Source organism: Hippocampus comes, unplaced genomic scaffold, assembly GCF_001891065.2.
Source record: "Hippocampus comes isolate QL1 unplaced genomic scaffold, H_comes_QL1_v1.1 scaffold144, whole genome shotgun sequence".
Lineage (NCBI taxonomy): Eukaryota > Metazoa > Chordata > Actinopteri > Syngnathiformes > Syngnathidae > Hippocampus > Hippocampus comes.
The window spans coordinates 667546-679190 of record NW_017805782.1 but is presented as its reverse complement, the minus strand read 5'-3'; the positions used below and the strand labels follow the sequence as shown (position 1 = coordinate 679190).

The following is an 11645-nucleotide window of genomic DNA, read 5'->3' as shown; positions in this document are numbered from 1 at the left end:
GGCGGGACGGCGCCGCCTCGGACGAGGGCCCGGAGGAGGGCGGGGAGACCTCGGAGGGCGACGAGTGGGACCGAATGATCAGCGACATCAGCAATGACATTGAAGCGCTCGGCTGTAGCCTGGAAGGTGAAGGCGCTATGCCGTAATCCCTCAACGGAGGGCGGGACGGCGCCGCCTCGGACGAGGGCCCGGAGGAGGGCGGGGAGACCTCGGAGGGCGACGAGTGGGACCGAATGATCAGCGACATCAGCAATGACATTGAAGCGCTCGGCTGTAGCCTGGAAGGTGAAGGCGCTATGCCGTAATCCCTCAAGACTGGATTGATGGCATCATCATACTGAAGGTTAGTCGTCATATGAAGTCAATCAAATGCACTTAGGGTGACATGCAGTCAATCTCTTGTTATTTTTGTACTCACTTATAGGCAGTATCTGCCACCGCTGTCGGCAATGTAGCGACAACCCGTTCCTCACGAGTGTATGGAATCATCTTGTATTTGGGTTATTTTGTATTATTGCTGCCTTATTCTGACCCCCCCACCCCCACTGTTATGTGTTTGTTTTTGTCCGGTTTAGTAGCGTACATTGTACCCTCTCTTGTTCACAATTTTTGAGGGATTTTGAAACTATCATTCATTTTGTTCTCTCTGAAACAGCCTAAAATACAGTCAGACCAAATCAAGCTGTCACTTCGTCAAGCTTGGTTGAATGTCTTGATTCGAGTTTGACTTGTTTGCTGCTTCAGCGGGTTGCCAAAGAAAACTCGGAGAAAGTGAACGCTGGATTGTAGCGGTGATGTTCTCACCAAATTCAGGGATTTGGAAACAGCCGTGGAATCGACACCAAAGTGTTGTCGGAAGCAGAATCCCAGGCCATTTGCGCCCCCTGTAGCCCACGATCAGACATGACAGGCCCGACCAGATTAGGAAGGCGCCTCACACAATTACCATGTGTTGAGAAAGTTTTTCAAAAGAAGTTACGATGTGTTCCAAGCGTCTGGGAGGGTTGACACCGCTTTTGAAAATGTGTTCTTGAATTCATGGATTTGAATCTGGAATGTATCCCCCACGATGAACCGCTTTAGTGGAAGCAGCCCCGACACATAAGTGGAGCGAATGACGGTCCCATTCGATGTCCTCCACAAAAAGTATCGACACGATTTTTAAAAGGGTGCATGTTTAATCGGGAACGAAATGTCACCACAAATGCCTAAAGACACGAGATGTGGAAAAACACACTGTCCTTTCTTCGTGTGCCAAGTGCAATAAATTAACGGAAAAGTGCTCCGAGCACTGACAAAAACAATTCGAAATGTGTCTTCTATTGGAGAGACGAAGCTCGAAAGCAAATGCCATACTTACACGACCGGCCAATATGTTCAAATGTATGAAAAACGACAACCCAAAAGTCATTGCGCCACACACCGTCTCGCCCTGAGCTCGATCGGATGGAATCATTCCAACTTTGAAATGAAACCGTCCATGAATCGTTGCGCACATGAACTGGCCCCGATCGTCTTCTGTGGACGGACGCGCACCCCTACTAATGAGGCGCCCCGCCGCTCGCGAACTTCCCCGCGCCCCGCCCGCCACGCCGTCCAGCAGCTCCGCTGTCCGGGTCTCGCCCAAAGGCGCCGCCAGAGAGCCGAACAGCTGCTGCATGAGCGACGACTTCTTGTTCTTCTCCGCCGTCTCTGCGCCCTTGAGGCTGAAGACGCCGATGGCCTCCAGCGCGTGGTCGCCGTCCTCCCCGGCCGCGCTTTGGCGGGGGTTCCCGAGCGAGGGCGCGTAGCTCGCGAAGATCCAGTCGTCGTTGGACTTGGGGGAAGAGAGGCTTCGCCGCCGGGCCGGCGACGGCGACGGCGGGGTCTCGGCGGCCGCTGCCGCCGCGTTGGACTCGGACGAGTCGACGAAGACGGGGTTCCGCGCCTCCTCGTTCTGGAGGTCGATTTCTCGCATCTTGGCCAGCAGCTGGTCTTTTCTGCGACGCGCCTCGCCAGCGTCCCCGCCGTCGTGGTGGTTCCTCCGGCGGTGCGCTTCCTCTTGAGCGTGGACGCTCTTCCGCGGATTGGTCAAGAAGCCGCCCATGTCGACCTCCTCCTTTTCTTTCTCCCAGTCTGTGACAAATCACAGGCGCAACAGGAAGTACGCCGGAAAGCGGAGCGGCTGCGATTGCACTTTTGCGGACTCCACTCACCAGCGCCGAATAGCTTGGCCGTCACTTCGAGGCCATCCGGAGTGTTTGCTTGACGTTCCTCCTCCGACTCCTTGGCTTCACTCGATTCTCTCAGGTCTTGGCCCGTCTTCTTCGGATGCTCCTGCTTTGGTTTCGCTCCGCTGTCCACTTCATCCACTTGCTGGCCACGTCAAAGCGGAGAAACAAAAAATGTTGGCCGACTTCGCTACCGAGTGCTAAGGCAGATCACGGTCAGATATGTTACCTTGAGGGACAGGTATCCGTCAGGGGCCGGATCGTTGTCCCCCACCAAGGCGGGTGGAGGCGAGGGGAAATCGGGGCTGCTGCTGCTGCGCTCGTGCGTCTGCACCGCCTTGGAATGCGTCCGGCTGGAGACTTTTTCCAGACAAGACATTAATTCAGCGACGCTTCTCTTTTTTGTAACCGTCTCGTCAAAGGGCGTCTCTGCCTCACGTTTGTGTTTCGGGTCGCCGTCGGTGGCTTTCCTCGGTGAGACTTTTCCCATACGGTGAGCGTAAATGTTGCGGCTCTCTAATTCCCGTTCTTTTTCCTGGAAAAGATGACGACATTGTTGCTCACCTTTCCGTTTGTTGCGCATTCATTGGGCGTTTCGGTGGGGGTGATCGGAGGAAACGCAACGGAATTTCTCTTGAAATTGTGGTTGCGTGTGTCGTTCACAGGCGAGTGTACGCTTTGCATGCGCTTCGACAGTCTGTCAGCACCCTGAGTTTGTTGGCCAGTTGTTCCAGCTCCTTTTGCAGACTCCTCATCTCTTCCTGTGCGGCGAGCGTCCTCTTCCTCTCGGCCGCCAGCTGCCTGTGGTGGCTGCCGTTGATCAGCTCCGTGTTCCTCTCCAGCTCCTGCGCGCACACGGGACCAGGCGACACAAACCCGAGTGTTTACCGCCAAGCTCCGCATGAAGGTACAGGCTGTTTCGATACGGGAAGTGCTGAGCGTTGTGATACATTGTCAACAACAAGGACCGCACGTTGAAAACCACACGGTTAAGTCATGTGGCTACGGTTCAAAAGAATTTGTGGGGTTTGGCGGGTTGTGTTCTACTGCCCCATGGCGGCACAATGCCCATTCGCCGATGAAGACGCAAGGAAACGCACACAGTTGAATTAGTTCCGCTCTCCACGATGCGAGTATTGTAGCGTGCGCATCGTTGTCGGCGAGAAGAGTTTGAACGGCACCTTAATTTTGAGCTCGGCCTCGTGCGTTCGCGCCCTCTCCTGGTCCAGCTTGCAGCTGAGCTCCTCGCGCGCGCCCAATTCGCGCTGCTCCACCAGCTTCTTCATGCGTCCGACGGTGGCGTGGCTCCTCAGCAGCTGCTCCTCCTTCTCCTTCAGGCGGCGCTCGGCGGCGCGCTCGCGCTCCCGCGTGCGCCGCAGCCGCTCGCGCAGCACGTGCGTCTCGTTGGCGTGGCACGACAGCATCTGGGAGATTTTGCTCTCGGCATCCGTGTAGTTCTGAAGGGCCTTCTCCTGACGCGTGTGAAGCTGCCGCCCCAAATAAATTCAACGTGAGCCGAATTACAACTTTTCCCGTCACTCAAAATCATCGATGGCATTTTTTTTTTTTGTTTTTGCGGAAGACGGGTTTATCAATTACAGGTGGGCCTGGAATGGCATTTACTGTATTTTTATGAATTTATTTCTTAAACTGAGAGTACCTGCTTAAGAATCCGATTTTCCTTCTGCAGCTCAGCAATGCGCAGCTGCAGCTCACCGTGCACATTGCGCAACTCGTTGATTTTCAGTAAACGGCCCGACAGCATTTGCCTAGTCAGGGGGTCCAGGTCTTTGGGAGGGAGGGATTCTTTGCTGTGCGACCGCGTCGCGCGGCTTCGGCCCGGACGCGGCGGGCGGGACCGGACCCGCTTCTCCATACCTGACACGCATGGGGGGGAATGCTAAATTCAAATTTAACTTCAAACATCGCCTATAGAGTAAATAGTGTATTATTAAAGAGTAAAACAATCACATCAAATGTAATTGTTCTTGAAAACACTCAGCTCCTTTCCAGGTGCGCGGCAAACCTGTATTGTAGGGCGAACTGCTGGAAATCAGGTTTGCACGAGCCGGCGGCGTCGGCGAGAGCGTCTGATCTGGCGCGTACGGCGAGAGCGAGCGCTCCGAATCGTTGTCATAGTCATCCGAGTAAGACGTGCCCTTGCTCCGCCGCCCCTCGTCGTCCGACGCCCGGTGGGGATCGGCGGGGTAGATTTCGGTCTGGGAAGCCAGCTTTTCATCCTGGATCTTGTCCCGGTAGTTCTTGTAACGCTTGTGCTTTTTGCTGGCGGACGCTCGACTCTTCCTGCTCCCGAGGGAGCGTCGGCTGCGATTGTCATCCCAGTCGTCTTCGGACGCGTTGCACTTGGACTCCATTTTGTTTTGAGTTCACCAAGGCAAGACTGTCGTGAATGGTTTGGGAAGGGGAGAGGAAGGAAATGTCGAGATGTTTTGTTTGTGTTTTTTTTACCCTGCTCATAATTAAAACATCACGCTCACAGATACTTATTCAGAAAGAAGGCAGCTCATAAAAGATTTGCAAAGACCAACATTGATTAGCCAACCTCAATGTTGCTACCAAGCAATGGAGGTGGAGACACTTGACATAACCGAGACCAACGGGTTGCTCTGAGGACTTGCCGGTCTCTTAGCAACAACACAATGCGCTCGAGGCTTTAAAACAGACATGAGAGCAAGTCTTGCACAAAGTGTATTTTGCTCAAGATGCAGAGAAGGTACGTGTTTTGACAATTGGAAGGATGAACCAAAACTGACTGCAATGGCCACCTCAACTTGAATACAACACACCAAGAATTCAGGGTAGTTGTGGTGCAACGTGCTGCGGTCACGATCTGCTCCATGGGTGGTACGGTGGCAGTTGCTTTCCAGTTTCCTCACCATCGATGCTGATCTCCTTTAGCCCGTCTATGGCGTTTTCTAGAGTATGTTTGCAGTAAGGTAGCACACGAAATCACGGTGCGGTTGCAAACCTTTTCGTGTCATAATATACAATGACTAATTGGGTTATGTTTGGGTGATTTTTACCCGAAACTTCACTTTGGTGTGACAAACGGCTTGAAGCAAGAGAGTCTTCTTTTCACATCCTCAAAGAGATCGAATTTGATCCCTTGACCCGGACAAAGCGAGAACAGATGCAAAGGGACGCTCTCTCGCTCAGTGAGGTCTGCGATGCGTTCCCCGCAATAAACCGGGGTCCACTGCACGTGGGAGTGGAACAAAATCGCACATCGGAGCTCCATTTGAACCGCGAGCCACAGTCTAACTGCGGCCAAAATAGAGACAACCCTCAAGCAAGTCGGAGCAGCTTGATGGGTACGTTTCTATGGCAACGCAAGCCCGCAAAGCCAAAATCAAGCTTGTAATCACCTCGACGAGTCGTGCACTTGTCCACTTCGGTCCAAGTATTCCTTCCCAGTCTGAATTCTTGTCGAGTTCGCTGCTAAAATTGGATGGAGTGTCGTTGCAAGCATTGGGAAGCGACTCCACCTTCGACGGGATTACGCTTAAACCCTCACCACCGTCTGCTCTTGTCGGATGCTTTATTGTCACCGCTGACACACACAACTGGGCCTCAAGCACCAATTTGTCCACGTTCAATAAATAACGTGTGTGTGTGTGTGTTTTGAACGCCACCCCAACCGAACAGCTATATTGGAGGAGCTAACGGAAAGCTAGGCGGGCTGCTCGGTTAGAACAACGAAACACTGCCACGGGTGAGGCGGGTCTTACCGTTAGGTGTCCTCGTCTTCCACCTTCACGGTCATGACCCCACCGGAACCGCTCGTGGTTTCGACGCTAAATGTGACATGACTGTTGGACAGTCTCAAGAGTGGGAAAACTCGCCTGAGAATCACAGGGGGGGGGGGGGTCTTAAAGTTGTGGCTAAGCTAACACCGCTAACGTGCTACAAAGCCGCGCGAGGTATCCTCCCCGCCTTGTTTATTTGTCCGAATTCAACACTGGCGTCTTGTGCGCGCGGGTAGTTTGTGTGGATGCCCCGAGCTTGTTGATCGAGATCGAACCGAGAAGGACGAGGGGGAGGGAAGACGGAGAGCAGGAATGACGGCCATCGCTGGCTGGCTGCTGTTGCATAGGAACCGCGTTGATGACGTCACCAGATAGTCTTGCGTTACATTACGCGCTTGACTCGGCCTACGGCGGTGCAGAAATACTGAGAAGTTCCATCGCTGGCAAACAAAATTAATCGCGGGGGGGGGGGGTAGAATAATATAAATAAAACTGTGATCGTTGCACTGACTGGGAATCGAAGTGATGGTGTCACTTTAGCACCAGTCATGCCTTCTCATATATTTTTTTCGTGTTTTATTTTTTTCCCATTTTTAATTTTATCTTCTCACTTTTAAGTATCGTTTTTTTCACTATTCATCATCTGCAGAGTCAGACAAAGTGGGTGTGAGTAAAAAAAATTGTTTAAACTTAAATATTTTCTTTCTTCCGTGTTATTAGTCTCGATCAAATACAATGAAGACCAAGGCTATTAATTACGAAAAAAGCCTATAATAAAGGCTATTCATCAAAATAAACCCAACTTTAAGGCTATTAATGTCAGTAAAGTCTGAAATGAGGCTGTTATCTACAATAAAACGTCGAACAAAAACTAATAAATACCTTCAAAATAAAAAGGATCATGTTTTGTGTCGAATTTCGTTAGCTTGTAATGTAAATTTTTACAGCTTTTTTTCCCTCTGAAACAGTATTTAAGATAGACTGTGTGCTTTTCTGTCGATAATATTTTAATCGTCGACGCGTTACAAGGAGAAAATGGAAGAACATGACTCCCTTTCTTTTAATTTGAAAAGTAGCGCCGGAAGCTTGGCGTTCAATATCGCTAGCCTTTCAGTACAAGCGTGAATAGAGCGTAGTTTAAACGAAGGCGTCGTCTTCTCTGTCATGTAATAAAACACACTTCGTCGTGCGCGTTTCTCGCTTCCTTCGCTGCTTTTGAGCGACAGCGTCGGTTCAACTTGGTCTTCCCTCGGCGAGCTCGTAATGTGCGCTTAAAATGGTCATCATCAAGGTTTACGTCGCCTCGTCAAGTGGATCTGTGGCGGTGAGTGATGAGGGATTCTCCTCACTTTTCTTTCTTTGTGGGTTATTGATTCAATGCAATAAGTTACTAGATTTACAACGGCGCATTGCCTTTGATCGTTGACAAAGAAAGTACTGTACAATAGTTTTCAAGTTCTATACAGATCACAGGTGGGGAAAGTCCAGTGCCGTGCAGTGCAGTCAGTCATAGTACCCCGGAATAAAATGACTCTTTGGGTTAGTGATGCTTGAGTGAAACTTGTCAGTGCAAAAAAAAATGTCTCGTAGTGATGGAATACAGGGGGAGAGAAAACGATGGGGCCACGGATGCCTGAGTAGTTTGGAAGTGACGTGGAAACCGCATGTCCAAACGGCTCGAAAATAACTTTGGCACAAGCCACGAATGGGCATTTGGATATTGTCAGCATCATAAATTGTTTGTCCAGTGTACAAGCAACGTTTAAAAGTAACGTTTACAGAGTTTGAACTGCTATACGAGTATAAATCTTCACAAAGTGCTGCGCCATTTTAAAGTTGACTGAGCAAAAGTAACCCAGATGTTGCAGGCTTGTTAACAACACGCTTCCGCGTGGTGTTTCAAATTGACAAGACATTTATTTTCACTTTGCAGGGACTTAAACTGTTGTCGAAGCAACAGTTGTATGCTTTTGCATTGCCCATTTGTCCTCAGGAGTCCTGTTTTGTGCCCGTTTGTGCTGTAATGAAAGGTTTAATCCAAGTTAATCCCGTCATTCGGAGTGCAAACAATACCCTTGCATGCTCGTATGCAGTGTGCGGCATTTCTATTTTTAGCATTGGATTCTTTTTGCAATTCACCCACAAATCTTGAATCTGGCACATCCAAAAATGATGACACACCTGTCACTCAGACACCCTCTCGGTCTGTCTCTCTCTTGCTCACGCATGTACGCGTGAAATCGGTTGATCCAGATTCTGATCCTGATCACATGGATTAGCTGCATGTTTTTCAACATGAGCTGCTCACTCACGATTACTGTAATGGTTGATTAATCTGTCAATCTTTTTGCCGACTTGACGACTCAGATTCAAACAAACAAAACATTGGATCCAAATGTGCATGGCTTGACCATGATCTTGAATCGAGAATAGAGAAAATGCCCCAACATATTTTAGGATTCGGCTACCGGGTTGGCCTGTGACACGAGTGTAAGGAGCTTCCGGTGTTTCTCGTGGCAGGTGAAAAAGCAGCAGCAGGCGGTGGTGGGCTTCCTGGAGGCCAACGGAATCCACTTCCAGCAAGTGGACATCGCCATGCTGGAGGAGCAGCGGCTGTGGATGTACCGCCACATCCCTTGCGACAAGCGGCCGCCCAACGGCAACCCGCTGCCGCCGCAGATCTTCAATGACGACGTCTACCGCGGGGTAGGATGGAGACACACCCTCACCACCTTGCGACATGTCCTCCTGTGTGCGCCTCATAATAATGTGCATTTGTTTCCATGCCGGCCCTTCCCAAATGCCGATTGCCATCATATCTGATTTTTAGTATGATTATTTTTTTTTCTTTTAAACACAAATGTGACAGTCTGAGGTTACAATGTCCATTCGAATGGCACAAAGTCGGTCGTGGCTGCGGAGCGCCCTTTTTCCTGGCCATTGTGCGTTGAGGCTCAATCCCGTGTCCAAACTGCACGCCGCCTCTGTAATCCCGCCGTAATCCCCGCGCGGATTACGTGCCGTCGCTCTCGCCGGCGTGGGGCACGCTCGTCAAATTGCTTCCAGAACGGCAGGCTGATTTGACACGAAGATGAAAGGGGCGGGGCCGAGGCTTCAACACACCTTTTCCTTCCCGGCAGGACTACGAGGACTTCTTCCGGTCCAAAGAGAACAACACCGTCTTTGCCTTCCTGGGCGTCACTTCTCAAGCCTCTGCCAAAGTAAGGGACGCCCACTTGGGCGACATCCCACTTGACTTTTCGCGCTCTCGTGAATTGTTTAAAATGCTGCAGGCCATCTGACTTATTTCCTTGCGCCTCTCAAATCGGATGAGCAAGTTTCTCGCGGTCCGTTCACGTGGCCTTACTGCCAAAGGAGACCCTTGTGGTTGCATGTCACGCAAGACAAGAGCGTTTCCGATTGACGTCCTCCTCTGTCCAAATGATAAGGAGGGTGGTGTTGTTTGTTTGTTTGTTTGTTTGTTTTGTACGGCAGGAGTCTTAGAGGGCGGTAGCGAACAGCAAGGTGAAAGCTCCTCCTGTGTCTCCTTACCGCGGACGCCAAACGTGGGACTCCCTCCAAATCCTTTTGTACGTGCTGATCAAAGAGACTTTTCGACCGCAAAGAGGGCAGCGTTGACAATCATGAAATTGTTTGGCACCCTGTGTGCTCACCAGACGCAATATTTGGCACAGCCACACCACTTAAGGGGCTTTCCAGTTCAAGGGGTACAAAGGCATCATTTTTTTTTTTTTTTTTTTTTTGCAAGCGCACGCCCTAACCTCACCGAGTAGCGGCCACGGAAAGTTGGACAGAAAATCAGCCCCGACACCAGTTTGACACGCTCGTCTGCGGTAATGTCATGCGGGGGTGGGAGCCGCCGCGCTTCATTTTTTGTCACGGTCGTTTGCCTACTCCGAATTTTTGGTTACGCCGCTCGATTTGGTCGAGGGCCGTCTAATGTTGTGGCCACACTCACACGTTTCTCGTATTTTGTCACTCAAGTAGCTCAACACGCGAAGCAAATCCACTCACGTCGCCTGGACTTTTCCTCCTCTCGTTGTGACTTTTGCAATTCGGCAACTTGACCTTGAGGCTGAGCCGCCGCGCTTCATTTTTTGTCACGGTCGTTTGCCTACTCCGAATTTTTGGTTACGCCGCTCGATTTGGTCGAGGGCCGCTCCGCTCGTTTTGGTCGAGGGCCGTCTAATGTTGTGGCCACAAAGCGTGCGGAGGAAGTGTCCGTTTTTGCTCGCGTCTTGTCCTATTTTCCATGGGCTGCGCCATCGTGTCCAAGCCAGACGACTGCAACTTTTACATTTGTCGGGCGAGATGTCAATCTGCCACTGTGCAAAATATTAAAGTCTGTACGTTGACTCCATCCGATTCAAAGTGATGACTTGAGTGCATGTTAATGTCACGATCTTGAGCCTTTTTTCAGGTGACAAAGCCTCCCGTCCGTCATGAAAGGGCGTGCCCGCCGTTTTTTTCGTGATCTTTTTTTCCAAAATGGGCTCACTTCCATTCTTGCGACTTGGGAGAGAACGTGCTTGCACTTTGAGTGGAGGAGCGTGGCGCGATGCCTGACCTCTCGTCCTGCGGCACTCGGCGTTTCCCATCAAAACACGCCTCTGCAATCATTTACCCGCAAATCAATAGAGGAGTGAATACTCGTCGAGCACCATGAAGGAGACGCTATTTCAATGCAGGGGGGGGTTGTTATTTCACGGGACAAAATGTCTTGAGTTTTCCAAGAACACGTCTGAAAATTTGCAAGGCAGTAGAAACTACGGTGAGGATGACACTTGGCGGTTCTCCATCCACTGGTGCACATATTGGGACCCCCCCCCCCAAAAAAAAAAAACAAACAAAAAACTGTCATGGTTCACCTTTAATGATTGATCCAAATGTCAACACGCTTTTGCGGTCCGAGTCCACATGTTGCATGTTTCTGTGCGGCGCCTGTCCCGCAAAGGATTGGGCTCAACGGGGTCTGCTTTCCACTTTTGACTTTGCACAAATCGCACTTATCTTGGCAGTCACGCGTCACAATTTCTGGCTGAATCGTGGCAGGCTATCGACGACGCTGAATTATGATCTCCATTTGTGACGGGAAACTTCTTTATCTGACAGTAGGTGAGTGTTTTGCCTCTCTCGCCATCTGCTTAACGAGGCGTCCGAGAATCGACGTCAAAATCTTGGAAGGGAAACATTTTTGTGGGCAACAAAAACAGGTTCAATAACAGAGTGATGACTCGTTCAATGCAAAAAACAGTCGAGTTGAGGAATTTTACTTGTGCGTCGTCATCTTCAGCGGGTGTAGCCGAAGTTGAAAATGTTCAAAGCGGCATCAACGATCAATCAAATCTCACCGTTTGTAATTCGTTTCTGCCTCAGGTTTTCTACATCTCTTGGTGTGGACAGGTCAGTATTTGCCTTCATCGTAAAAAAGTACCCTCGAGAAACGCACTCGAGTGGAGAGTTGAGTTGAGCAACTTTGACTTCCCAGAATGCTACGGCGGCGACGTGAGGCTGGCGGGCCACGCGTCGTCACGTTGCTCCGGCCGCGTGGAGGTCCTCCATAGCGGCACCTGGGGCACGGTGTGCGACGACCACTGGGACCTCACCGACGCCCAGGTGGTGTGCCGCGAGCTGGAGTGCGGGTCGG

The 11645-nt window shown here is 50.8% G+C and overlaps 4 protein-coding genes across 7 annotated transcripts in view; 3 read left to right on the top strand and 1 right to left on the bottom strand.

Moving 5' to 3' along the window:
• The window catches only part of ccm2 (CCM2 scaffold protein), a 17658-nt gene extending 17500 nt beyond the window's left edge, over window positions 1-158 (top strand). For both annotated transcript variants that reach the window (XM_019885068.1, XM_019885069.1), the window contains exon 11: window positions 1-158. In XM_019885068.1, the coding sequence (XP_019740627.1) occupies window positions 1-146 (146 nt within the window). In that variant the 3' untranslated portion in view covers window positions 147-158.
• An 817-nt stretch (window positions 159-975) lies between these two features.
• Window positions 976-6436, bottom strand: lca5 (lebercilin LCA5). Its single transcript, XM_019884915.1, has 10 exons — window positions 5960-6436; window positions 4237-4611; window positions 3871-4088; window positions 3392-3697; window positions 2918-3055; window positions 2649-2745; window positions 2440-2570; window positions 2196-2355; window positions 1543-2115; window positions 976-995 (listed from the first exon to the last, which is right to left on the bottom strand). The coding sequence occupies exons 2-10, from the start codon at window positions 4583-4585 to the stop codon at window positions 976-978; spliced, it is 1992 nt and encodes a 663-aa protein (XP_019740474.1). The 5' UTR covers window positions 4586-4611; window positions 5960-6436.
• A 509-nt stretch (window positions 6437-6945) lies between these two features.
• sh3bgrl2 (SH3 domain binding glutamate-rich protein like 2) lies at window positions 6946-9667 on the top strand. 2 transcript variants are annotated; one of them, XM_019885001.1, is made up of 4 exons: window positions 6946-7301; window positions 8510-8683; window positions 9118-9198; window positions 9473-9667. In XM_019885001.1, the coding sequence occupies exons 1-4, from the start codon at window positions 7254-7256 to the stop codon at window positions 9479-9481; spliced, it is 312 nt and encodes a 103-aa protein (XP_019740560.1). In that variant the 5' UTR covers window positions 6946-7253; the 3' UTR covers window positions 9482-9667. The 2 variants fall into 2 exon arrangements, with proteins under 2 accessions (XP_019740560.1, XP_019740559.1); XM_019885000.1 differs by having other exon boundaries at window positions 6949-7301; window positions 8498-8683.
• A 1252-nt stretch (window positions 9668-10919) lies between these two features.
• The window catches only part of LOC109524872 (scavenger receptor cysteine-rich type 1 protein M130-like), a 28013-nt gene continuing 27287 nt past the window's right edge, over window positions 10920-11645 (top strand). Inside the window, exons 1-4 of one of the 2 annotated variants that reach the window (XM_019884996.1) lie at window positions 10920-10968; window positions 11052-11113; window positions 11375-11401; window positions 11487-11614. In XM_019884996.1, coding sequence (XP_019740555.1) covers window positions 11071-11113; window positions 11375-11401; window positions 11487-11614 — 198 coding nt within the window. In that variant the 5' untranslated portion in view covers window positions 10920-10968; window positions 11052-11070. Of the gene's footprint in view, window positions 11114-11374; window positions 11402-11486; window positions 11615-11645 lie in introns of both variants that reach the window. The other variant, XM_019884995.1, reaches the window with a different exon arrangement.

What these genes read in the sequence shown, in the direction of transcription:
- lca5 (XM_019884915.1), bottom strand. Translation starts at nt 4,585, where the DNA reads ATGGAGTCCAAGTGCAACGCGTCCGAAGACGACTGGGATGACAATCGC. An exon ending in AGGCCGAGCTCAAAATTAAG is followed by an intron (nt 3,056 to 3,391) that starts GTGCCGTTCAAA and finishes GTGTGCGCGCAG; the next exon opens with GAGCTGGAGAGGAACACGGA. An exon ending in CGGCGACCCGAAACACAAAC is followed by an intron (nt 2,571 to 2,648) that starts GTGAGGCAGAGA and finishes GTCTGGAAAAAG; the next exon opens with TCTCCAGCCGGACGCATTCC.
- sh3bgrl2 (XM_019885000.1), top strand. Translation starts at nt 7,254, where the DNA reads ATGGTCATCATCAAGGTTTACGTCGCCTCGTCAAGTGGATCTGTGGCG. An exon ending in CGTCAAGTGGATCTGTGGCG is followed by an intron (nt 7,302 to 8,497) that starts GTGAGTGATGAG and finishes TTCTCGTGGCAG; the next exon opens with GTGAAAAAGCAGCAGCAGGC. An exon ending in ATGACGACGTCTACCGCGGG is followed by an intron (nt 8,684 to 9,117) that starts GTAGGATGGAGA and finishes CCTTCCCGGCAG; the next exon opens with GACTACGAGGACTTCTTCCG.